Genomic DNA, 27,406 nt, shown 5'->3' on the forward strand with positions numbered 1-27,406 from the left:
TAAATTTTCCCTCTTCTGAAATTATTATTAAAGTTTAATTCATTTTAAGTAACATTCATTTATAATCTAAGGTGTTCCACCAAATCTGTGGTGGTTCCCCCTACTTTTCCACAATCCATAGAAATATACTAGGTATTATAGGGGACGTTAAGATGAAAGTTTGAAACCCTGTAGGTAAGGACTGTGCAATGCTATACACATATATGTTCATATATATATATATGTATATATGTTATATGTGTGTATATATATATATATATATATACACACACACACACACACATACATATGTATGTATACATCCATTTCTCCCAGGGGAATTAATGGAGGAGACAGCACATAAAGAACAATCCATGTAAATCCTAAGACTGATACAAATGTATATACAGATTGTTGTGACTATTTTTCATGTCTTCAATTTTAACTGTCATTGGGACACTATCAATAATTATGCAGACACTCAAATGTAGATTAATATTATGCTAGAAAAATCAAGATATAGTCACACTCTACTCCTAAGTTTCCTTTAATTCCCTTTATTCTGAATGTTCTCATTACCACCAGTAAGGATTAAGCTATTTGTGTAAGTACTTATCTTTGACAGTTCCCAACATATGGCCAATACTATCTTGTCTACCCTCACCCCAGAACTCTTCATCCCATTCATTGAAACCAAATCCCAAACCATCACGTTGATGTGTCAGTCAGTCTGTATTTTCTCACTTGACTTCCTCACCTTATCCGAGCTCTATCTTGTTTTTCACTTTTAGCACCACAACTTTGATGCTCCAACTCTGCCAGGACGCAATATTGACATGGCCGCACTATTACCTGGCTTGCTCCAGGGGAAGAGGAGTGTCACGCAGAACAGGAGTGTCTCATCCCCTGTCTTTTCCAGTTCTGGATGGCTGGCTTCATAATGTTAGGTGCAGATGCTGGAGCACTCATGAAAATCACTCTTTTGCTGCTCTGGCTTAAGGTGCTTCCATCCCCTGTTGACCTCTCACAGACTGGGTCCACTCAATACCTCAGTTCTCCAGAAGTGGTCATCCCTCTGAAGGTAACCAGCATGGCCAGGGGTGCAAAGAATTCAGAGTGGCTTTCCTACAGCCTTGTGTTTGGGGGCCGCAGACATGTTGTCCATATGCAAGTCAAGAAGCTGTTGGTTTCTCCTCACTTCCCTGTGCTCACCTACACAGAGGAACACACACCTGTCAGTGATTACCCCTTTGTCCCTAGTGACTGTTACTATCATGGTTATGTAGAGGGAGCCCCTGAGTCTTTAGTTGCGTTCAGTGCCTGCAGTGGGGGCTTTCAGGGAGTGTTACAAATGAATGGCTTCTCTTATGAAATTGAACCTCTCAAGCACTCTAGCACATTTGAACACCTAATCTATACATTAAATAATAACAAGACACAGTTTCCACCTGTGATATGTAGTTTAACAGAGAAGAGACCACCGTACCGACCCTTTGGACTTGAAGAGACTGAGAAGTCAGCTATGAAGCAAACTTATGGAAAACTGTGGCCTCACACATGGTATCTAGAGCTGGCTGTAGTGGTAGACTATGATTTCTTCACTAACTCTCAGCAAAACTTGTCAAAGGTGCGAGGAGAAGTGGTTCTGGTCGTTAACATGGTAGATTCCATGTACAAGCAGCTGGATACTTATGTGACTTTGGTTGGCATTGAGATTTGGAACCGAGGAAATGTTCTCCCAATGGAAGACATAGAACAGGTCTTAGAAGATTTTTCTAATTGGAAGCAAATCAGTCTTTCTCAGGTACATCATGATGCAGCCCATATTTTCATTAGAAGCTCACTTATAAATGTACTTGGTATAGCCTACGTTGCAGGAATATGTCGTCCTCCTCTTGATTGTGGAGTTGAAAATTTCCAGGGGGACTCCTGGTCTCTTTTTGCCAATACGGTGGCCCATGAGTTAGGTCATACTTTTGGAATGAAGCATGATGAAGAGTCCTGTTCTTGTGGGGAAATGGGTTGTGTCATGAGTACTTTCAGAGTGCCAGCAGAGAGATTCACCAATTGCAGCTATAGCAATTTTATGCATACCACTTTAAACCAAGGAACTTGTTTGTACAATCATCCAAGACCAGGGACAGGCTTTCTGGTGAAGCGCTGTGGGAATGGAATAGTTGAAAGTGAAGAAGAGTGTGACTGTGGATCTGTACGGGAATGTGAACAAGATCCCTGTTGTTTTTTAAACTGTACACTGAGGCCTGGGGCTGCTTGTGCTTTTGGGCTCTGTTGCAAAGACTGCAAATTCATGCTATCAGGGGAACTCTGTAGACCAAAGATCAATGAATGTGACCTTCCAGAATGGTGCAATGGAACATCTCCCCAGTGCCCAGAAGATGGATATGTACAGGATGGGGTCCCCTGTGGTGCCAGTGCCTACTGCTATCAGAAGCAGTGTAATAACCATGACCAACAGTGCAGGGAGATTTTTGGCAAAGGTGCAAGAAGCGCATCTCATAATTGCTATAAAGAAATCAACTCACAAGGAAACAGGTTTGGCCATTGTGGCACAAATGGCACAGTATTCCTAAAATGTAGAATGCCAGATGTGTTTTGTGGTAAAGTCCAGTGTGAAAATGTGGAAGACATTCACCACCCCCAGGCTCATTATGTTTTGCAGAACATTTATGCCAATGGTATCACCTGCTGGAGTACTGGTCATTGTTTGGGGATGGGTGTACCTGATGTTGGTGAAGTGAAAGATGGCACCACCTGTGGAATAGGAAAGATCTGCATACACAAGAAGTGTGTCAGTCTGTCTGTCCTTTCAAATGCTTGCCTTCCTGAGACTTGTAATAGGAAGGGGATCTGTAATAACAAGCATCACTGTCACTGTGACGATGGATGGTCCCTTCCTTTCTGCCTGCACAGAGGGGATGGAGGTAGTGTTGACAGTGGTCCAACACCTCCAACGAGAAGAGTCACTGTCTCTGTCTTGTCAATAACCACGACTGTTTTATCTGTTCTAACTTGTCTGTTCATAGTTGGGCTTTATAGAATATATTGTAAAATACCTTCTGGACCCAAAGAGACTAAGACTTCTTCACCAGGTTAAGAAGACATATAGCTTAATAGCCCATGCATTAAGTTTGACAACAACAATATTATTGTATGTATGAATCTGGGCAAATTTATGAGAGTTTATAGAAAGATGAAAGTAACCTCCCCTTCATCTGTATCAGAAATATTGTCATCAGGCACAGGTAATTTTTAATTACCTGTTCTTGGCTGTTGCTTATTCTCTTAAGCAGAAAATAAAATTTAACTGAGAAATGATATCTGTGCCACCCAACTGCTTGAATTTATTTAGTAAACAAAAGTGAGAAGCTGATTTCTGTTTATTGTTGTTCCTTTAATTAAACACTGATGACCATGTTTCCCACATGTCTGATGGCCTACTTTGTCTATTTTCTTTGCCATTATCTGACAGTTTAGGAATGCTCTTGGAGTCTTTTCGAGAGCCTATATAAATCCCATGTAACAGGATTGTTTTTATATGTTTTATTCATTATCTTTTCTGGCACACTGCCTAATTCAAACACACATTTTAATGAAGCGGTACATTAATTGCATAAAATACTAACAGGAAAGAAAGGATGCCTATTTATTTAGCTTGGAGATGTCACTCTCCCCTCTTTTCCGAATACTACTACTAGAGTTTTTGTTCAAACTTCAATTGTCAATACGCACATTCATTTAAAATGCTGTAGCATATACTAGAGGTACCTGGCTGGTGTTTTGCGCCCATCTTGTCCCATCCTTAGTCGATTCTTAGAATTTTAAAGAGCCCATCTCTTGAAAACAAAGGTCTTATCTGATACCCATCATATCTCAAGATAGCATCTGAATAACATTGAGTCGCCTGACCTTTCTGATGTCCAATGCACTATGCTGGCTTCCTACTGTGGTACTATTATTTTCAGTGTACATTTGGCTGTGCCATCCTTGCACAGCTGTCCACATGTGGAGCTGGCACTCCAAAATATTTAGTAGCTTATGCTTTGCCTTCACCCTTGGAAACTCCATTCTATTCTCCAAGGTGATTCAGTCTTTGGAAAATAATTGCCAAAGTGCTCAATATTTCATGTGTGCTTCCTCATTACTTTATGGTGATGTCTTAGTAGTTTTCTGCATCCCAGTAGAAGATGAGGACCAGGGCCGATCATGTACCATCCAGAAAGGTGTATTATTGAAACCACAGAAACCGAAAAGTGAAGCAAAAGTATAATCTGGTTAACCTTGGCTACTGATGATACATGAGACAAAGACTTTGTTGCTTCAAGTGCATGATTTCATGTGGAAACCAAAGGTGGACACTCTCATTTGTTGATTTTCCAAAAAGTATTTATTGTATAAGTATTTAAAATCAATTAAGATGTATTAATCTAATGCTATTTTATAATTGTTGACTTTTGTTTGTATGCTTGATAGTACTTTGAAATAATCAATGGATTCAGTTGACCATGGGCTTATCACACAAAAAGAAAAAAAATCCAAAACACAAAACATGATTCAAGTGTTAAGAATTCAAGATATAAGCTGGGCGGTAGTGGCGCACGCCTGTAATCCCAGCACTCTGGGAGGCAGAGGCAGGCAAATTTCTGAGTTCAAGGCCAGTCTGGTCTACAGAGTGAGTTCCAGGACAGCCAGGGCTATACAGAGAAACCCTGTCATGAAAAACAACAACAACAAGAAACCCCCCCAAGAATTCAAGATATAACCCTGAGATGTGAATGTTCAGTGAAGGACTGGGAAAAGGAAGGGCAAAGTATAGAAACCCATAAAAACGAAAAAGAATTAATGAGTGGTTCCTGAGATTATACTGGCTTCTGCTCTTTTGAATATTCTGAGTTTATCTTGCTATAAGGAATAAGATAGTTATCCAGTCATATACTTTTTCAAATGGTAGCCATTTGCCATCATATAACTTATTTTAAAAAGCAATTTTAAGGCACACATCTTTGATCCCAGCACTCAGGAGGCAGAAGTGGGCAGATCTCTGTGAGTTTGAGGCCAGCCTGGTCTACAGAGAAAGGCACTATTTTTTGTTCTACAGGTAAATGGAAACTGTCAGTTTAAAGAGTTAGTTTGCTGGATTCTTGGTGAAGTTAGGTAGACTCAGTCTGTTTGAGAAGCACAAAGGAAGTAGTAGTCATGGCCTCACTCCTAGGATGGATTTGTCCAATACCTGTGGCTTTCCTCAGCAGGCTGTCTCACACCCCCAGCATCTCTAAAATCTTAGGATCTCCATCACAGTTTCAGTTCACTCTTACAGATTTACACACACCATTCTCAGAGGGTCACTTGACCCTGCTACACATTGGTCTCTGAGATGTGCCTGTAAAATCTGAGTGTGGGCCAGCAAGATAACTGAGCTCATACCACCAAGTCTGACAACCTGTTTAGGGCCCAGGACCTACACAAGGAAAAAGGAGGATGGGCATGACCTCAGACTTCTACATGAGTGCCGCGGCCCATGTGTGTGCAGACATATGCTACTTGTGTGCATACTATTAATGTAATTTTTAAATTAAAGAAAAAAAAATCTAGGTCAAAGCCTCTATGACATCTACAACTATAGTATTCTGTGTGCATGAGAAACTAGCATCTTAGGATGACACTGTGACCTGTTGCCAACTCAAGAGTAGCTTCTTAAGCTTTTAAGCTTTCTAAAACCATGGTTGGGGTGACCTCTAAGTAGGCAGGTGATCACAGTGAATGGACCCTGAGGAAATGACTTCCTTGGTCCGTATGAGTAGGGTTTCCCAGAACTGTCTTAAGAAAAATTCTTAAAGATGATGATATCAGCTAGGTGAAGACTAGTTGGGAAGGGTATATGGGAGGCATTAGAAGGAGGAAAGTAAAGAAGAAATATAACCTAAAATGGAGCGGGGAGGGAGGAGGGAAAGAGAGTCTTTTAATTGGTTTATACCATTCAGAACTTAGGATGAGTTAAGTCCACACAGCTCCTGAGGTGCCTTTAAGGAATTTTTTTCCCCAGGTGCAAAGCACTTGACATCTTTTTAATGATGCTATTCTCTTCATAAATCGGGTCTTCCTCAGCCTGTGAATTTTTCTTATATTTCCATGCTTTCTTTTCTGCTCTCTCGTAACCTTCAGTGGAAACATGACTGAAAGTTGGTGGCAATATCCTCCAGACTAAAAGCTGGAGTGCCTTGACACTTCCTCCAAAGTCATTAGTGAGTTGTCAGCTAGGGGACAAGTGCAGAGCATGACACATGTACTAAAATAGGACAACATGATACCTTCTTTCAACATAAAGATTGTAGAATTCATATTTCACATCTCTTCTCACCACACTGTGTATTGACACTGTCATACCTTGCTTTACCCAGTGCTGAAGAGAAAATGGATTAAAGATACTAAAACCAATGCTATTTCTAATAACCACTCAAAAGTCATGTAATATCAAATGATGCCCAAGAAGAAGGAAAGAGAGGCCCCTGGTCCTGGAAGGGCTCGATTCAGCAGTGTAGGAGAATACCAGGACAGGGAAGCGGGAAGGGGTTGATTGGGGAACAGGGGGAGGGGAGAGGGCTGATGGGACTTTCAGGGAGGGGCGAACCAGGAACGGGGAAATCATTTGAAATGTAAATAAAGAATATATCTAATTAAAAAAAGAGTCACGCCAAAGAATTCTGTCTTCTTTCAAGCTGTGAGTCATTTATGCTTTGGATGTGGTTTATTTCCAAAGGTTTGTGTGTTGGAGGCTTGGTCTTTGGTGTGTTCCTAGTACTGCTGAGGTGGTCCAGCCACTAAGAGGTAGAGCTAAGAGAAAATTACTTAAGTCATTGATAGTGTTACCCTTACTCAGAATTAACATAGTTTTCTTGGGACCATGGTTAGAGGGTTGATAAGACATTAAAGTGAGCCAAGCAGTGGTGATGCATTCCTTTAATCCCTGCACTTGGGAGGCAGAGGCAGGTGGATCTCTCTGAGTTTGAGGCCAGCTTGGTCTACAGAGGGAGTTCCAGGGCAGGCAAGTCAGTGCTTTGGGTTTTAGTGCAGGGATGAGGCTTCCAGGTCAGTTCCAGTTTGACTCCTTCATGTTCTGTGTCCAAAGCATGTGGTATCTTCAGCAACAGAGCCTTGCCTTCAAATCCAAGGAAGGAATCTGTTATCCTGCCCAGCTGAGATGCCTCTGAGACATAGCAGTTTTCCCCAGAGATGAGGCCACTAGTTGGCTATTCAATAGCAGTGATCTGCTCGGCAAGACAGGCTGATTAGACCTAAGATCCACTTAACTGGAGGGAATTCAAGTCTGGTATTATAAATCTAGCCAACTACCCATGGATGGTGAGACCAATTTTCTAAACCAGTATAATTTCCAACTACATTCTAAACACATATCTTTAGACACACAGGTAAGTGTAGTTCTCCCCCATCATCACAGAAGTTTCTTACAGCAGATGGAAAGTTACAACTGGTCAAAATGCAGAAAATAACTAACCATGAGGTGTCCATACCAATTAACACGTCTACAAGCGTAATACAAGCCTGATACCTAAGGTTCAGGGAACATTGTGGAAGAAGGAGCAGAGAGATTGTAAGACCCAGAGGACCAGATAGTGTCCTCTAGACATGAGAGGGAAGTTATATCCATGAAATCTCAAAAACATAGTTGTCCAAACAATATCTGAACAATGGCAATGCCAGCTGACATGCCAATGTTTTTTGGGGAAATCTCACAAGGCTCTGTTTCTAGATGAAGAACTACAGTTAGTAACTACTAAGAGAGAAAATCAGTTTTCCCCAGAGATGAGGCCACTAGTTGGATATTCAATACCAAGGGGTCAGCCTTTAAAAACATGTATATACATGTAACACTAAGAGTGTTAGGATTCTTTTTTTTTGATATTTTTTTTATTCGATATATTTTTTATTTACATTTCAAATGATTTCCCCTTTTCTAGCCCCCCACTCCCCGAAAGTCACATAAGCCCCCTTTTCTCCCCCTGTCCTCCCACCCACCCCTTCCCACTTCCACGTTCTGGTTTTGCCCTATACTTCTTCACTGAGTCTTTCTAGAACAAGGGGCCACTCCTCCTTTCTTCTTGTACCTCATTTGATGTATGGATTATGTTTGGGGTATTCCAGTTTTCTAGGTTAATACCACTTATTAGTGAGTGCATACCATGAGTCACCAAAATTTTGAGTCTGGGTTACCTCACTTAGTATGATGTTTTCTAGCTCCATCCATTTGCCTAAGAATTTCATGAATTCATTGTTTCTAATGGCTGAATAGTACTCCATTGTGTAGATATACCACATTTTTTGCATCCACTCTTCTGTTGAGGGATACCTGGGTTCTTTCCAGCATCTGGCAATTATAAATAGGGCTGCTATGAACATAGTAGAGCATGTATCCTTATTACATGGTGGGGAATCCTCTGGGTATATGCCCAGGAGTGGTATAGCAGGATCTTCTGGGAGTGAGGTGCCCAGTTTTCGGAGGAATTGCCAGACTGATTTCCAGAGTGGTTGTACCAATTTGCAACCCCACCAGCAGTGGAGGAGTGTTCCTCTTTCTCCACATCCTCTCCAACACCTGCTGTCTCCTGAATTTTTAATCTTAGCCATTCTGACTGGTGTAAGGTGAAATCTCAGGGTTGTTTTGATTTGCATTTCCCTAATGACTAATGAAGTTGAGCATTTTTTAAGATGCTTCTCCGCCATCCGAAGTTCTTCAGGTGAGAATTCTTTGTTTAACTCTGTACCCCTGCCCTCCAGTGGTGCAGAAATAGCCCTAGAGCCTCTCAGGAGGCTGAAACACCAGCCAGAGACAAGACCAATTAGCTCCAGAGAACAAGATGGCAAAGGGCAAACGCAGGAACGCTACTAACAGAAATCTAGGCAATATGGCAGCATCTGAACCAAACTCTCCAACATCAGCAAGTCCTGGTTATGCCAACACACCAGAGAAACAAGATTTGGATTTAAAATCACTGTTCATGATGCTGCTAGAAGAACACAAAAAGGACATGAATGAATCTCTTAAAGAAATGCAGAGGAACATGAATAAGCTAGAAACCCGTATAATGGAGTGTTAGGATTCTAAGCTCCACCCCACAGCTACTTGGCATCAGCCAGGTATGCCCCTCCCCACCGTTACCTGGCAACAGTCAGGTAGGCCTGGCCCACTATAAAAGGGGATACTAGGCTCCTCCTCTCTCTCTTATTCTCTCTCTCTCTCTCTCTCTCTCTCTCTCTCTCTCTCTCTCTCTCTCTCTCAGCTTCTCTCTTGCCCTCTTGGGTTCTTATCTCTCCTCCTCCCCTCTCTCCAAGTGGTCTTGGCCGGCTTCTGCTTCTCTACTCTCTCCTTCTCTCTGCCTCTACTACCCTCTTAACTCCCTTCCCCATGGCCTGAATAAACTCTATTCTATACTATACTATTGTGTGTCTGGTCCCTCAGGGGGAAGGGGTGCCTCAGTATGGGCCCACTGAGGCACTCCCTTCCCCCAACACCACCGTAGAACATTTTCTCTTGCCTATTTCTTTTTTTATGATCACAACAAAGAGGACTCAACAAGCTGTATTTACATATTTATATGCATGTAAAACACTACTCTATCTCAGGGGCTAGAAAACTAACAAGGAAATCTTGTTTCTGTGATGTAACACTGAAAGTCACTAAAATAATGTGATATTCATAATAAAATGTTCTCATCTGAAACAAATAAGGCATAATTTCAAAGGAAAATATGTTAGGCCAAAAGAAGCAGTTTTAAAAAGAACCTAAAAGATGATTTGAAGCCCCAAATACATACAGGCATTAATCAGGCTGAGAGTCTTTTCGTGTAAACACAAGCCATTCATTCTCTCTAGAAGAGGAAAGAATGCATATGCAGAGAGTAGAATTAGCAGCTCAGAGGCTGTAGAAGCCAGAGACTCACATTTTGCAAGCAGGTGTAGTTTTAAATCAAAGAATCTGTGTTATGCTCAGCTGGCTTTTGGTATGGCCCAGTGCCTTTAAATACACTGCTAAAGGTCACTGGCTCTGAGGTCCCTTCTGCTTTAGCACAGTTGTTTCTATTGGGACCTTCTATGCTAGTTATCTTGTGGTAATTCCCCCACTGTATGATGAACCTAACTTGGTTTATTCGATTCATAAGTGGGTTATTCAGATTTCTGAGGCTGTAACAAGATACAGGAGAAAAACAACTTGAAAAGATTGTTTTGTTGTTGTTGTTTATCCATACTGTTTATTGACTGTTCATTGTGGAAAACAGATGTATACCAAGTACTCAGGGTGGACCAGAGATTAAATACCTTTTGCAGGGAGGAATGTCTGGGAAGGGAAGCTTATTACCTAAATCCTCAGGGCCTCTAGGTACCTCATTAGCATGGAGAACTCAGTCTGGGCTTCATGACTGAAGTGGGGAGTGTGGAATCATGGTGTTCTGGTCTAGGAATCTAATAGGGAGCAGGGAGGCACCTACTGTCCATCTCAGGTGGGTACATGAGGACTCAGACCCCCTCCCTCTACCTCACCACATCTCCTGGCATGGTCTACTATCCCACAATCCTCTACCCTAGCCCCATATTTCCATTCATTCTCCTGACTCTCTTGGATTCTCTCATGTCTCCCTCTATATGTAATCCTGCCTGCTTTCCCCTCCCTCTTCCCTCTCCTACGATTATTTTGTTCTTCTTTCTAAGTGGGATTGTAGCACCCTTACTTGGGCCTTCCTTCTTGTTATACTTCATATGGGTCTGTGAGTTGTATCATGGGTATTCTGCAGAATGGGTATCAGAAAGTCAGGTCCCAATCAAAATGGGTAAGCTTTTCACAGATGCCAAGATTTCTACTTTCCAAGACTCTAGCAACAGTGAGAGAAGACAATGGCTGATGAGGACTCTTGGGAAATAGCATCTTCTGAACATGACAGAACTCTTGCAATCACTAACTCACAGCAGCTCTGTTTGCCTATACCAGATTTGCACAGACCCAGTCAGTATTCCAGCATAACGTGTGTGTATGTGTGTGCGCGTGCTGGGTAGCAAGGCCAACATCTAGCTTAAAACTATTGTCAATTAATGATGGGTAAGGGAGAGGGAGTTTTTTTCAAAATGTTGCCATTCACAGGTTGCCCCATTTCCCCAAACATTGTTGTCTATCAGAAGGAAGAGTTGTGTTCACCACACCCTTTCATTCTAACAAGTCATTGTACTCTAGAAGGTGTGGTGATGAAAGACACTTGCCTTCTTGTTCACTCCCACAGCTGGGTGGTAAAATGTCTCCATAGAAACAGTATTGTTAGAACAGGAGGAGTGCTTCAGAGCTTTGCACAACAGCCCTTCTTTTTAACAGTAAGTAGCAGTCCTAGTTTTTAGTTTCCACATGAAAGTGTCGTTTTTTTTTTTTCCAAAATACTTCAGCTTGTCTATGCTCCAGACTAGTTTATCTTCTGTTTATGTTGTTTCTTTTGTTGTTCTCATTTTGTTTATATTTCTTCTTTAATTTGTGTATTGCTTTGTTCTGTCTTTACTTTTGCTCTGAGTTAGGATCTCAAGTAGCCACGAATGACTTAAACTCTGAACTCCTGATGATACTGCCTCCATCTTCCAAGCTCTAGGATTACATATAGGTGCCTACATATATATTGTTGTTACTAATCAATTGATTGAATGTTGGTTGTTACTAATCAGATGGTTGAAAAATATGTTATATGTTGGTTGTTACTCATTATTTGATTGAAAAATATCAATTCCATCAAATTCCTGAAAGTTTCTCTTCGTTATCATCTCCCCAATTCTGCAGAAAAATGAATGGGTATAATTACAGATTAAATAACCTGAAACATTTAAAAGACTATTTGTATCATCAAGGATAAATTATTAGCAATTATTAACAATTTAGAGAGAAAAGTACTTCATGGTGGCTGGGGCAATGTGAGCGGAAAAGCAGCTGAGTTCCCAATATTGCCTTCAAGGGTACATCCTCAGTAAATTAACTTCTTTCCATGTAGTCTCACTTTCCAAGGATTCTGTAGCACCACAGGCTGGCAATCAAGCCTTTAGCATATGCCATCTGATATATTTAAGATCCAAACCATAATATTTTGTGCCTGGATCTCAAAGGGTTATTTTAATTTCAGAATTCGAATTGCATTTAGTTTGTCTCCAAGAGTCCACGAACTCATATAACTCTTCCAATATTCCTGAAAAATCCAAATTCAAAGCCTTCCTTCAGACTCAAAGCAATGTCACCTTTGAACCTCTGTTCAAACAAACAAGTAAGCAAACATACAAATGAATGAATAAATAAGGTGCATGGTACAAGACACAGTGGCACAGGGTAAACAGCCTCATGGCAGATTAACTGGTGGGCACAGAGACATAGGTTCAGACTGAAGCAAAGCTAAACCAAACCCAACATATCAAACAGTAAATGTTGGCTTTACACATACAGCATTCCGGGCATGAACTACCAAGGGCTTGGGCAACCTCTTCCCGTGTCTCTGCTCAGTGTAGCCCATGTGACTGCTCATCAGTCTCATAAGAACAATTGTAGTCAAAGAAATCTTAAAATAATGTGTGACAATGTCCTACCACAAAAGCCAGAGCCTCTGTATTTCTTCATCTCTAAGGCCCCACTGCCACTACACTGAACTCCTACTTTGGTAGTTCCTCAATCCATAGCCAAACTGCTACAGTACCTTGCATTTGGGAACAAGCCAACTACCAAACACTCCACGTCCTTCTTTATGGGAGAAAAGGGCTATAAGGAACAGTTTGTGTTTCAGAAACATGACACTGACATGACTTGGTATGGGCCAAGATTGCTCATGCTGGACTTCAAGAGGTTCCAAATGAGCACAAAATAGCTCATACCCAGGCCTTGAGGTGGGAGGCAAGGGTCTTTTCATCTGTTAGACATATGTCTGTCTGTAAGCAAGTGTGTCTGGCTCCATGTAGCCTGTGTGCTTCTCTGCATAAGTACCTATGACTGTGTGCAGCCTGGGTGCTTGCTCTCTGCCTAGTGGCCTGTGTGCTTGAAAGGAAAGTTTGTCTCCTATGTTTGAAGTTCCTTAAACTCTCTTTAAGTTCCTGGCCTTCAGTGAATTTCCTCCTTTTCTGGCACCAGAGTTCATACTTTATAGGCCTCATAAAAACTTACAGTGCTTTGAACCTGGATCCTCTGAATCTGGGCTCAGCAGAACACCCACAGCCTTGACACCTGGGCCCACATGGCATCCTATCCTCCTGTGAAGGATCAAGTGTTTCTGCCCAAAGAGAAAGCCAAGGATAAGCCATTGGGCCACTGACATACAAAGTAGCCTCAAGGTCTGCTCAGGGGTAGCCAAATCTCAGTTTTCAGACCAGTACCACAACACTACCACTGCTGTCTGGAAGAAAATGGCACTGTAAATCCTAGGCACACAAACTGCAAAGTTCATATAGTCAATCCTAAACCCCCAGTGTCTCAACATACTTGGCAATGTGGCTTTTAAACAGAAAGTTTGATAGGTTCTCTAAGCCCCACTACAACATGATTGCTATGCTTTTAAGAAGAGGGCATGTGGACATGCATACAACATGTAAAGAACATATAACTGAAGATGTGGGGAAAAGATGGTGGCTAGCAATCTGAGGAGCAAGGCCTCAGAAGAATCCCCCCTTTCCAGCATGTTACCTTGGATTTCAATCCCAAGAACTGCCAACAAAATAGCTGCAATAGCTCTTTGTATCTGTTCTTTGTGCTGTGCTGTGCTGTGTGTGTGTGTGTGTGTGTGTGTTTCAGATCTCTTTTAGTTATGGCATTGTTCCATTATATTATACCTCCATCTAGTCCTCTCCCTCCCCTACAGCTATCCCTTGTCATGCACTGTACAGGAGGACATTGTAGCAGACCAACACTGCCCCCTATTCATTCTTCTCTCTTTCTTTTTTCTCCTTCAGCCCCCTTTTCCTTTTTTTTTTCTTATATCCATTCCTCTCACTGTTACATCTCCCAAAGCCTAGAGGATGATTTGGTTTAAGATCTCTGAGTATAATCCTTTATCACTTCTTTTTAGTTGACTGCCAATCAAAGCTCTTACATACTGACCTTATTTTTTCCTTTGCCTTAATTCTTCCTACTCCTACATGTCTCTTTCCACTACTTCACATCTAACAATCTAATACTTATTACTATTATCACCATTAGTATTTACCTCTCTTTTTGTCTTTTCCTTTGTATTCATTCTGACACGTTAGTATTTAGAGTACCACAGGGGTTCCTTTGCTCAGTAAACAAATTGGTCTGCGTTGTAGTCACCTACTATTCCATTATCAGCATGGGTTAACTGCTAGAGAGTGACAGTTCCTGCATATAGGCACAACCTACAGAGACAGATTGGAAATAAAGCCTGGGCCTGACCACCACTCTCACAGGCAAAAACATCACTATATATAACTTTACTACAACCTAGTCTCTTCTGGACACCACAAATCCAGTCACTAAAAGAAGACAGGTACCCTGAATTAGAAAAATCATAAATAAACAATTTAACCCTAGATAGGCAGATTCTAGAGCAAACCCACAAATAACATGAAAAACCAAGGCAACTCATCTACTTTAAAAAATTTCAATCCCATACTAGTGACCCACAATCAGAATGACTTAGAGGAAATTTCAGATGTGGGATTCAAAAGAATGATTTTAAATATAGTAAAACAAACAAAAGAATACTCTAATGTTTCTTGAGAACACAAACAGTTGAATGTGATATGGAAATGGAGTTGAATAAAGAGGTAGAAATACTGAAGAAAACACAAACTGAAATGATGTTGGAAATGAGAAACACAAAGCTTAAGTTAAAAGCCTGGCCAATCGAATCAATAATGCTGAAGATAGACTGGGTATAAAGGCACAACAGTAATTAGGTCATTTATTCAGTGAAGGCCAGTGAGCTTCTTTAATGTTTGAACAAAACATGCAAGAACTCTGTGACACTGAAAAAGTAAACTCCACATCTTACAGGAATATGCTCCATGCAAAACCATATAAAGTATTAATGAAATCACTAGTACAGTTTCTCAAATAGGCAAATAGAAGGTCATCCAGACACAAAAGGTACACAGAATATCAGACAGAATGAGAAAAAGACTCCCTGTGTTGTATTATAGTCAAAATATTAAATGTACAGAACAAATTATGTGATTGAAAACTTCAAAAGAGAAGGGCCAAGTCAATACAAAGACAGACCCATTCAGATAACCGTGGACTTCTCAGTCTAAACCATGAAAGCAAGAAGAGCAGTGTCTTTCAGATTCTAAGAAAAAATAAACAACAAAGCAATTAGCAGCACAGCTAGTTAATATACCAAGCAAAATTATTTTAATTGATGGAAAAAAGGAAAAACACAGGCTAAAGGAATTTGTGCCCACCAAGGCAGCACTACCAAGGATCCTAGAAGGAATACTTCTGTCTGAAGAGAAAAATGAACACACCAAAGAGATCAGGATGGGGAAAAAAAATCAATGATGCTATGACACTCATTAAATAAAAATTCAAGAAACTCCCCCAGACACTCCAAAACAGCAGGAGTATAATGGTTTGGTTTTAATGTCAACTTGCTACACATTAGATCATCTATGTATGATGCCTCAATTGAAGAATTCTCTTAACTATATTAATTGACATGGGTAGATCTATTTCAAATATGGGTGTAACTTTTGGTGCTATCCAAGATAAAGGGGCAAGGGCAAAAGGAAAATTATTCACTTTTTATTCATCTGGTCTTCCCTCTTCCCACCAAATTAATTTATCTTGTTGCTGCTGATTCCTTTGCTGATACTAGAATCAACATATCCAGGCTTTCATCAATGACTGAGGACCAAGTAACTCTTCAGTAGACCCCCATATTTTTAGTACCAGGTTCAGGGTTGAGGCACCCAACCCCATGGCCTGAGTACTAGACTTTCAGCCTCTTAGCTGGGATTTGGCTGTCATTATTATTTCAAAGTAAGCTTATTTAATACATTCACACGCACATATATTCTATTGATTCCATTCCTCTAGACATCCCTGATTAATACAAATTGTGGTGCCAGGAATGGTTCTAGTGAAACACAGAATTCTATCACTGAAATTCTCTAGTGGGCTTGGTGGTATCTGGAGCTGTCTCTCCAACTGGATATAGCCCATAACTTAGACTCCTCTGGTAGCACAGAGAACATTGAAAATCTATGGTATGAACTACTTGAACTGTACAAGACAAATGGAATTGGTACCTGTAGTGGTTTAAATGAAAACTGTTCTCCATAGGTTCAGATGTTTGCAGCTTTGGACCCCAAAAGGTGGAGATGTTCTGGGTACTGGTACAGCCTTACTGGGAGGAAGTACGCCGCTGAGGAGCAGGCTTTGAGGGCTTATAATCCTGCCCCACTTTCAGCTTGCTCTCTTTGATTCATGTTTTGAGGAAGAATGTGATCGTTCTGCTTTCTCCACTTCTGCTGCCACACCTGCTACTTGCTGCTTCTGTGCTGTGGATGTATTCCTCTGGAGTCACAATCTTAAAATAAACCCCTCCTTCCATTAGTCACTTTTGATCAACGTGTTTCATCACACCAACAGAAAAGTAACTAATCCATTTTCTAAGCTATAAAGGTGGGTGTGTACATCAGCAGTCCACCATCAAATGAAACTGACTGATTATGTGTGGCTAAGGCTGAGCAGGTCCTGAAGGCACAAACAAGTTATATCAAGAATTGCCTTAATACCTATAAATCTAACTCATGTCACACAGCTTTATGTAACCAAGTGTCCATCTATAGACATATGTGGTATGCCCTGTGTCAATTGGGTGAGAAGAGTTGATTGACTAGGGCCTACATCACAGATGCTTCTGCAAATTATGCAGGCACTACCCAGAAAAAGACAGCAGTAGCATTACAGATGCTTTATGTGACAACCATAGAGACTGATGGTGAAGGAAAATCTTCACAGTAGGCATATGTTCATGCAGTGCACATGGTTGCACACTTTGCTTGGAAGGAGAAATGATCAGCTGAGTGATCATATACTGATTCTTAGGCTATAGCTAGTGGTTTGTCTGGGCTGTATGGGAATTGGAAGGAGCATGATTGCAAAATTGGTAGGAAAGACATTTGAGGAAGAGGTATGTAGATATCTCTAAATGTACAAAGGACATTTATTCATGTAAATGTTCTCAAAATGTGACTGTAGAAGAGGAAGAGGGAATTGGAGAGATAACTCAGCAGTTAGGAGCCACATTTGTTCTTATGGAGGACATGTGGCCAATTCTTTCTTTCTTTCTTATTTATTTATTTATTTATTTATTTATTTATTTATTTATTTATTTATTTATTATTTTATGCATACATATGCTACACTGTATGTATTATTATTTTATGAATACACTGTAGCTGTCTTCAGACATACCAGAAGAGAGCATCAGATCCTATTACAGATTGTTGTAAGCCACCATGTGGTTGCTGGGAATTGAACTCAGAACCTCTGGAAGAATAGTCAGTACTCTTAACTGCTGAGCCATCTCTCTAGCCCAGGTGGCCAATTTTTAAGTACCCACATGGTGGCTCACAACCATCTGCATCTCCAGTTCTAGGGACTTCAATGCCTTTTGACCCTAATAGGCACACATATGGTACATAGACATATGTAGAACATAAAATAGTTCTAAAATTTTTGTTTTTAAAAAAGAAGAGGCAGAGTAATCAAGTAGATAAAATGACCCATTCTATGGATAGCCAGCCAGCCTCTTTCTCAGACTATCCTAAAATTCACTTATGTAGACCAGGCTGGCCTTCACATGCCTAATGGGCCCATGAACAATGTAGTCATGGTAACAGACATGGGGGTTACACATGAACTTGACATGTACTTCCACCTACTAAGGCTGACTTAGTTATAGCTTCTGCTAAGTTCCAGATCTGCCAAGAGCAAAGACCAGTACTGAGCCCTCAATATGACAACCTGGTGGCAGGCTGACTAGATTGGACCACTTTCATCATGGAGGATACAGTGCCTTCTTAGGTGTGATTCAGCTGCTTGTTACTCTTTAAAAGTAAACTGAGTTCATAAATTCTCATATATACATACTCATCTTATTGGTTTTGTTACTCTAGAGAACATGGTTAATACATGAAACAATATTTACCTTTCAACAATAACAATATCAATAGACATGAACTAGCAAACTGGATTAGAAAACCGAATATTTCTTTTTGCTCCATCCAATAAGTACACCTTAGGGTAAAAATATACAAAACTATGTATTCCAAGAAAATGGAACTATTTAACAAACGGGTGCAATTCAATTATCTCATAAAATGCCATATCTTCATTGGCAAGATGGCTCAGTGGATAAAAGCACTTGCTGCCAAGCTTGAAGACCTTAGTTCAATTCCCAGGACACATATACTGGAAGGAAAATGGCAATTCCCACTACTTATCCTTTGACTTCCATACATGTACAAGTGCCCACACACAAATGTCATGTAATTGCAAGTCATATGCACACAAAATAAGTAAACAAAAATATAATAAAATTTAAAAGACAGTAAGACAAAAGCAAAATAGGCTTCAAATTAATTCATTTTGTTTTGTTTTATTTATTTTTTTCAACCGATTCTCAAAGCAGTAGACAAAAATAATGACCAGGACAAAAACTAATAAAAAATCAAAATAAAAAGAATCAATGAGACAAAGAAGTGATTTGTTGAAAGCATAAATTTAACAAAACTTTGATCCACATTAACCAAATGAGAAAGGAGACTCAAATTAATAAAATAAGACACAAGAGAAGGGAGACATTACATCAGACACTAAGAAAATTCAGAGAACCATGAGGGCCTATTTTAAAATTTTGTATACCATTAAATTGGAAAACTTAACAGCTTAATAAAGCTAAACCAAAATGAAATAAATCATTTAAATGGATCTACAACATCCAATGTGATAGAGGCAGTAATTAAAAAAAAAGTCCTCTAACTAAAACAAAAAAGAACACCTAGGTTCTGATAGATTCAATTCAGAATTCTACCAGACAGCCAAAGAAGGACTAATATCAATATTACTCAAATTATTCTGAAAAGCAGAAATAGAAGAAACACTTCCAAATTCTTTTATATCCAAAAGGTAAATATTCAGGAAGAAGGAGGAAGAGGAGAAGGAGAAAAGTCCAAGAGGATAATAGGCCAATCTTCTTGATGAAAATAGATACAAAAATTCCCAGTAAAATGCTTGTAAAATGTTTTCAACACTGTAGCAAAAGATTGGTCTTGATGACCAAGTTGGCTTCTTTCCAGGGATACAGGGATTCTACGGTATATACAAATCAATAAATGTAATTCATAATTATATGTTCATTTCAAATGATGTAGAAAAGGATTTTGACAAAATCCAACATATATTTGTGCTAAAGATCTTAGAGAGCCAAGCATGGTGACAGATGCCTTTAATCACAACACTTAGGAACCAAAGGCAGGTTGATTTCTGTGAGTTACAGAACTTTCTGGTATACATATCAAGTTCCAGGCCATCCAGAGCTTCATAGTAAGACACTGTCTAATTAATCAAAATGATGAAAGACCCAAATTAACAGAATCAGAAATGAACAAGTAAATATTACAATAAATACAAACAATTCAAAATTTACAACAGAATACTTTAAAACCTGGATTTCATTAACTTGGAAAATCGAAAAGAAATAGATTTCTAGATTCACCTAAACCATAATGCTAAACCGTGAAGAGGTCAACAATCTAATTAGACTTACAACAAAGGAAGAGATTGAAGCAGTAGTAAAAGATCTTCTGACTAACGAAAGCCCGGGCCCAGTTGGATTCATAGAAGAACTATAAAGGCTTTCAAAAAATATCTATAACCATATATTCTTCATTTATTTCAGCTTTCCTAGTCACATCTGTGAAGTCGGCACAACTCTAATGCCAAACCCACTAAAGACATAAATGAACAAACAACAAAAACCTCCAGGCAATTAATATCTCTGACAATGCAGAGATAGTTTAATATATATAAGTCATTAAATGTAACAAGTTGTATAAACTGACTTAAAGACAAAAGTTTCACAATCATCTAAATAGATACAGAAAAAGCCTTTGACAAAATCCAACATCCCTTCACGATAGAAGGCAGAAAGTAGGACTGGAAGAAGCATATTTCAATCTAACAAAGACTACATGTTACAAACACAGTGAATAATATCCTAAATGAAGAAAAACTTGAAGCAACTCTATTAAAATCAGCAACAAGAAAGGGCTGCCCACTATCATTTCTTTCCAATCTAGTACTTGAAGCCCTAGCAATTGCAATAAGACAAGAGAAGGAAAATTAAAGGGATATAAATAGAAAAAGAAGTCAAATTCCCATTTTCAGATGAGATATCATACATGAGATCCCATCAGAAAACTTCTAAAGCTTATCAATAAGTTCTGCAAGGTGGTTGAATACAAAATCAATTTACAAAAATAAGTAGTTTTTCTACATACTAAAAAGAAAGATACTGAGAAAGAGATCATGCATTTCACTCCCATTATAAGACTCTCCAAAACAAAAAAAAAAAATCTATGTGAAGATATCCACTTAGACCAGCACTATTTATTGAAGATGCCTTCTTTTTTGCATTGCATGGTTTTTCCATCTTTGTCAAAAACCAAGTGTCCGTAGGTGCATGGGTTTATTTCAGTGTCTTATTCAATTTCATTGATCAACCTGTCTATTTCTATACCAATACCATGCAGTTTATATTAGTATTGCTCTGTAGTACAACTTGAGGGCAGAGGTGGTGTTAACTCTGGAAGTTCTTTTATTGTTTAGGATTGTTTTTGCTATCCTGGGTTTTTTGTTTTTCCATCTGAAGTTAAGAATTGCTCTGTCAAGGTCTGTAAAAAGAAATGTGTTGTGGTAAATCTCCAACCCCAATAAGTCTGTGCAAAGAAGATACAAATTAGTTATAACATTTTTAAACTGCAGGTCTAGATTGGGCAAATATATCACTAGACTACTCTATTCTCTAGCTATGAGACCCCTTGCTACTTGTGGCTGCTCCAGGCCATGTGATTCTCCTTTCTTCATCTTCCTGTCGCCTCTTCTTCCTCCATCTTCCTCTCTCTCCTTCATCTCATCTCCTCTTCCTCCCTCTCTGAAACTTGCAGCTCCACCTTTCCCTTCCATTGCCCTCTCACAGGCTCCAGCCTTTATTTGACCAGTTAAAATGGGGAGAAGGATCACATGAAATCACCTGAGTACTTGATCCACTCTTTGTCAGGGCAGCCCTTCTTGAGGAAGCAGAAATAGCATCAAAATACAAACAGCACTAGTGCAATCTACATTTCCCCTTTTTGTCCAATTAAAAGGCTCTTCCCCCCCCTCAGATATAAATTGAACGCAAGTATTACTGTTATGTAATTTATAAAGTATATGATTCACTTAACACCCGGTCCATCAATTTTGTCAGTTTAGATGAATCACTATACCATATGTCCTAACTTAAAAGGCTTACAATTTTACCCGGTTATATTATATTATAATATTCCAGTTTTAGTTTGTATACCATCTGAAAACCATCCTCTCAAATCTGTATCATCTCTCTCAATTCTAAACAGTTTGGGTTGGTTATGAGGCTATAACTGGTCCTCAACCCCATCAGAAATCCAGGAACAACTTAAATATTACCTGAAAATATAGGGAGCACAAAACATATTTTCCAAAATCAACCAATTTATAGACTCAGCTGACTACCTAGACAGTCCCTCATTCCTCAAAATGCTGAAGCATAAGTTTTCAGCGTTCTGGCCCAGGATCATCTGACAGACCTTTGTAATACAAAATTTTGAAAGACTGTTTACCCTGTCTTGGCAGAGCTGTCAGTCGACTATTCCACATAGTGTGTCCTTTCCTTGGACAATATTTTTGTCTGGAAATGAGTTGAGGCAATTCTTGCCTAGTGGCTGTCTTGCCACAACTCGAGCAACTCTATTGATGTTCAATTTCTTCTTTGAATCCCAAAAAGGGGTTTTGTCAGGAGCAGACATGCCTCTAGTCAAATGATCTTTAATAAAGAAAAGGCCATAAGTGTTGTATTCTGTGGACTTCTGACACCTTTGAAGACTAGCTATCTACTCAAATCATTTCTGAACTGTTAAGCCTTGACTATGCTCAGCCATTTCTAATTAAAATTCTCAAAAACACCCTTTTATAATTAACTCAGAACCATGAGTTTGCTATCTGGCCCTTAACTCGTATTGCTTAATCATCTAAGAACAGTTTGTAATAGCAGTTATAGGAAGACTGGGTCTAAGCTTTGTATTCTTAGATGTACTGTATAGGCACAATGCCTATCTAAGAGTAACAATATTAATCCCAATTTTTATATCAATATAAGAAAGTCATACCAATGAAAACTTTAGACAAGTATTAAAATAAGTTCTGTACCAATGTAAGAAATTACAACTTCAACTTTGCATCAATTATAAATATTTCTACCAGTGTAAGATATGGCTATGCAATGTTTTGTTTAAGAGTAAATTTGATGAACTATCCCTATTTGTCTATTCCTTTAAATTCTATATTACTATGTCTCCCCTTTTCTCTTCAACTCTCCTCTCTTTTACCTAAGAAGGAAGGATAGAGAAGAGAAAATGAAAGGCAGAAATACCTGACTCTCAGCTCTCTGGTTTCCTCCCTGTCCAAAGCTACAACATTTGTAAAGTATTCCTTAGAATGACAACATACCTATAATTTATAAAATAACCAGAACCATCCACTCCAACATAAGGGACTGGGGCAATGATCTTCTTTTGTCTGTTTCTAGATAAATTGGGGCAAAGAATTCCCTTCTGGGGCCCCAAAGGGAAATAGGGAAATTGGTTTTGACAAAGTAGAGCTAGCTGGCATCATTTGCCTTTCAGTCACTATGTAGTGAGAAAGTTCATTGTTTAGCTGACATCTTGACTATGACAATCTGAAAGGCTGCATAGGTGAACTAGCCTTTTATGGAAAAGTTTTGGAAGTAAGTCTTTTAAAAAAGCAGCTTGTGTTAAAATTTTTATGGGAACTGCATTGAAGTTGTAAACTGCTTTTGGTGAGATGTCCATTTTCACTGTTAATACTAATGATCCATGAACATGGGAAATCTTTCCATTTTCTGATATCTTCCTCAATTTCTTTCTTCAGGACTTGAAGTTCTTATCATATAGGTCTTTGAGGTCTTCTCTGTGGTAGTTTGAATATTTCTTGGCCCAGGGTCAGGCTCTTTTAGGAGGTGTGGCCTTGTTAGAGGAAGTGTGTCATTGTAGGGGTGGGCAATGAGACCATCCTAACCACATTGGAGCCAGTCTTTTCCTACTGGCCTTCAGATGAAGATGTAGAACTCTCAGCTCCTGCATCATACCTGCCTGGACACTGCCATGCTCAGGCCTTGATAATAATGGACTGAACCTCTGAACCTGTAAGCCAGCCCCAATTAAATGCTGTCCTTATAAGAGTTGCCTTGGTCATAGTGTGTGTTCACAGCAGTAAAAACCAACTAAGACAATATCATTCATTAGATGCTGAAAAAGCCTTTGACAAAAATCCAACACCTGTTAATGTTCAAAGTTAGAGAGATCAGGGATACAAGGCACATAACTAAACATTATCAAAGCAATATACAGCAAGCCAATAGCTAGCATCAAACTAAATGGAGAGAAATTTAAAGCAGTTCCACTAAAATCAGGCAAGGCTGCCCACTCTTTCCCTATCTATTCAATATAGTACTTGAAGTTCTAACCAAAGCAATAAGACAATTGAAAGAGATCAAGGGAGTACAAATTGGAAAGGAAGAAGTATTGATTGCTATATGCAGATAATATAATAGTATACATAAGTGACCCTAAAAATTATACCAGAGAACTCTTAGAGCTGATAAACACCTTTAGCAAAGTGGTTGAATACAAAATTAACACAAAGAAATCAGTAGCCTTCCTTTATACAAATGATAAACAAGACAGAGAAAGAAATTATGGAAACGACACCCTTGTGTAATTCTAATCAAACAAGTTGGCTGGGCAGTGGTGGCACACTCCTTTAATCCCAGCACTTGGGAGGCAGAGGCAGGTGGATTTCTGAGTTTGAGGCCAGCCTGGTCTACAGAGTGAGTTCCAGGATGGCTGGGGTTATACAGAGAAACCCTGTCTCAAAAAACCAAAAAGAGAGAGAGAGAGAGAGAGAGAGAGAGAGAGAAGAAAAGAAAAATTACATTTCTACATCAGAATGTTTTTGTCATTTTAATTTTTGTATTGTGTGAGTAAGGGGATGGAGAAGGGAATCTGAGGGTTCAGGATTGAGTGCAGAGAGGGGTAGGAGAGATGGCCAGATGGTCATGGGAATCAATGGAAATCTGCAACTGATGGGGTTGAGGAGGTGGCATCTTTTGGACATGCCAGAGACCTGGGATAGAGACATGTCTAAGAATCAATGGGGGTGACCTTATCTGTGACTCACAACATTTGATATATGGAATCTGAAGAGGCCACCTCCAGGCAAGAACCCCAGTGGAGTGACAGGGACACCAACCCAGCCACAAAACCTTTGACCCAAAATTTATCCTGCCTACAAGAAGTGCAGAGACTAAGGGAATGACCAAGCAATAACTGGCCCAACTAGAGACCCATCCCATGGGCAAGCATAACCCTGTAATGATACTCTGTCATGCTTGCAAACAGGAGTCTAGCATGGCTGTCCTCTAAGAGGATCCACCCAGTAGCTAACTCAGATAGATGCAGAGACCCTTGGCCAAATAGTGGATAGAGCTTGAGGACTCTTATGGAAGAGTTGAGGGAAGGATTGTGGGCTCCAAAGGAGATAGAACTCTATAGGAAGACCAACAGAGTCAACTAACTGAACCACCAGCCAAAGAGCATACATGGGCTAGACCTACATCCCCTTGCACATATGGAGCAGATGTGCAGCTTGGTCTTCAACTGGAGTGGGAGCTATCCCAAAAGCTGTTGCCTGTCTGCAGGGTATGGTCTTTAAGCTGGGCTGTCTTGTCTGGCCTCAGTGGGAGAGGATGCATGTAGTCCTGCAGAGATTTGATGTGCCTGGGTAGGGGGATAACCAGAGAGGCCTCCACCCTCTCAGAGGAGAAGGGGAGGGGGCATGGGAGAAGGATTATGGGAGGGAGTGACAAGAAGTGGGGGCAGTGATCAGGCAGTGATGTAAAGTGAATAAATAAAAGTAAAAAAAAAAATCTAACTGAGGAGGTAGAAGACCTGTAAAGCTAAATTTCTTTAGGAATTTAGTTTTAATTTCTGAAGGAAGTTAAATTTCTTTCAGAAATTTAATTAAATCCTAAATTTCTGAAGGAAGGGATTCAGGAAGACACTAGAAAATAGAAAAACTATCCATACTCATGAATTGGTAGAATTAATATTGTGAAAATGACAGTTTTACCAAAAGCAATGTACAGATTCAGTGCAATCCCAGACTATCAAAGACACCCCCCCCTAATAGTGACATACTTTTTGATCAACAAGGCCACACCTCCAAATACTGCCACTCCCTAGGCCAAACATATTTGAACTATCACAGATGAGGATTAGAAAACAAGGCACTCAAAAGATAGTAAGGGAGAGCAGAGAGCATGGATATGTGTTCATTGCCTTTTTGTTTTGTTTTGTTTTGTTTTTTGAGACAGGGTTTCTCTGTGTAGCCTGGCTGTCCTGGAACTCACTCTGTAGACCAGGCTGGCCTCAAACTCAGAAAACCACCTGCTTCTGCCTCCCAAGTGCTGGGATTAAAGGTGTGCACCACCACTGCCCAGCGTGTTCATTGCTTTTTACAGTAGTTATCTATGAGGTTTACATGGAGTTTGAAGTCACTGTCTTACTTGTAGATGATTATGGAGGGGCACCTGACAGGTACCGTTGACAGAGTAGAGGTGTAGTTCTACAAATAAAGGAAGGTAGGATATGATAGATTTGGTTTAAGATTCTCAGGCAATTTCTAGAGAAAGGAATGAAACTCCTGCTCACTCAGATCCATACACACTGACGTTTTAAGCTTAGGGCATTGCCAATTTTACATATATCTATGCAGGGAAGTAATATTAACTCTATGTCAGAAGCCTTTACAGCAAATGTTATTCATTGTGCTAGAATCCTTGCTCAGTTAGCAAGAGATCTCAATCAGACCTAGAGATGACAGGGCCCTTCTCTTCTCGTGTCTCGTAGGTTCCCTGCCTTCCTGTCCTGTTTCATTTCTACAGAATCCACCTCTGACTTGTTTTTAATAAACAGGAGTTGCTGGCTTGGTTTTTAACTGTAAGTTTGAATACTGTAGTCTGATTATGTACACTTCGATTCTCTTAACACCACAGGAGTCCCTTGAATCACCCTACACGTTTATGGTTACCTTCCTCGTCCTTACAGCCTTTGCATTTTTGATCCCTGGAAGTTTCTTCACCTTTGTTTGGAATGTCCTATCTTAAAAGTCAAGACGGCTGGAAAGTCACATCTTAAGTCCTGCAATCATTTTGTCAAAAGAAGGACATTTCACCTTCTCTTGTTTGGAGAATTTTTCTTGAACAAGCCTATGTTTATTTCTCTTTATCTTTGTACACATTTCTTAAGTTATATAGGCCTGTTATTAATGCAAGCCAGGGACATATACATCTTTTTTAGAAGTTAAGTAAGAGTCTTGTCAGCAATAAGTCAGGAAATCTTGTGCATAAGGTCCTGGAAAACAAAGCTCTTGGATGTAAATATCAGGGAAATCCTCATTTCCTGTCCTGTGTGTCAGCCCAGGTGCCTGGCTTTAAGTAGTGGAGAATACTTGCTTGAAGAGGAGGAGGAGGAAGAGAGAGGGAGAGAGAGGGGGAGGAGGGAGGAGGAGGGGAGAGAGAGAGAAAGAGAAAGAGAGGCTTCATTTTTTCATTTGGATACATTTTATTAATTAACACAATGGACTGCTAAGGAAGGAATGCTAAGCAGTGTTGCCAAGTTTTCTTTTCTTTTTTTAAATTTAATTTCTTTTTTTTAATTTGATGTATTCTTTATTTACATTTCAAATGATTTCCCCTTTTCTGGGTCACCAGTCCCATAAGCCCTCTTCCCTCCCCCTGTTCCTCCATCTACTCCTTCCCACTTCCCTGTTCTGGAATTCCCCTATACTGTTGCACGGAGTCTTTCCAGAAGCAGGGGCCACTCCTCCGTTCTTTTTGGACATCATTTAATGTGTGGATTATGTCTTGGGTATTCCGTTTCTAGGTTAATATCCACTTATTAGTGAGTGCATACCATGATTGATCTTTTGAGACTGGGTTACCTCACTTAGTATGGTGTTCTCCAGCTCCATCCATTTGTCTAAGAATTTCAT

At 39.8% G+C, this 27,406-nt stretch overlaps 1 protein-coding gene across 1 annotated transcript; it reads left to right on the top strand.

The window, feature by feature from the left end:
- The first annotated feature begins 719 nt into the window (after positions 1 to 719).
- LOC127688036 (disintegrin and metalloproteinase domain-containing protein 21) lies at positions 720 to 3,218 on the top strand. Its single transcript, XM_052186776.1, has one exon. It carries the CDS (start codon positions 905 to 907, stop codon positions 3,092 to 3,094), a length of 2,190 nt encoding a protein of 729 aa, XP_052042736.1. The 5' UTR covers positions 720 to 904; the 3' UTR covers positions 3,095 to 3,218.
- Positions 3,219 to 27,406: the final 24,188 nt, after the last annotated feature.

Source organism: Apodemus sylvaticus, chromosome 6 (genome assembly GCF_947179515.1).
Source record: "Apodemus sylvaticus chromosome 6, mApoSyl1.1, whole genome shotgun sequence".
In the NCBI taxonomy this organism is placed as follows: Eukaryota; Metazoa; Chordata; class Mammalia; order Rodentia; family Muridae; genus Apodemus; species Apodemus sylvaticus.

What these genes read in the sequence shown, in the direction of transcription:
- LOC127688036 (XM_052186776.1), top strand. Translation starts at nt 905, where the DNA reads ATGGCTGGCTTCATAATGTTAGGTGCAGATGCTGGAGCACTCATGAAA.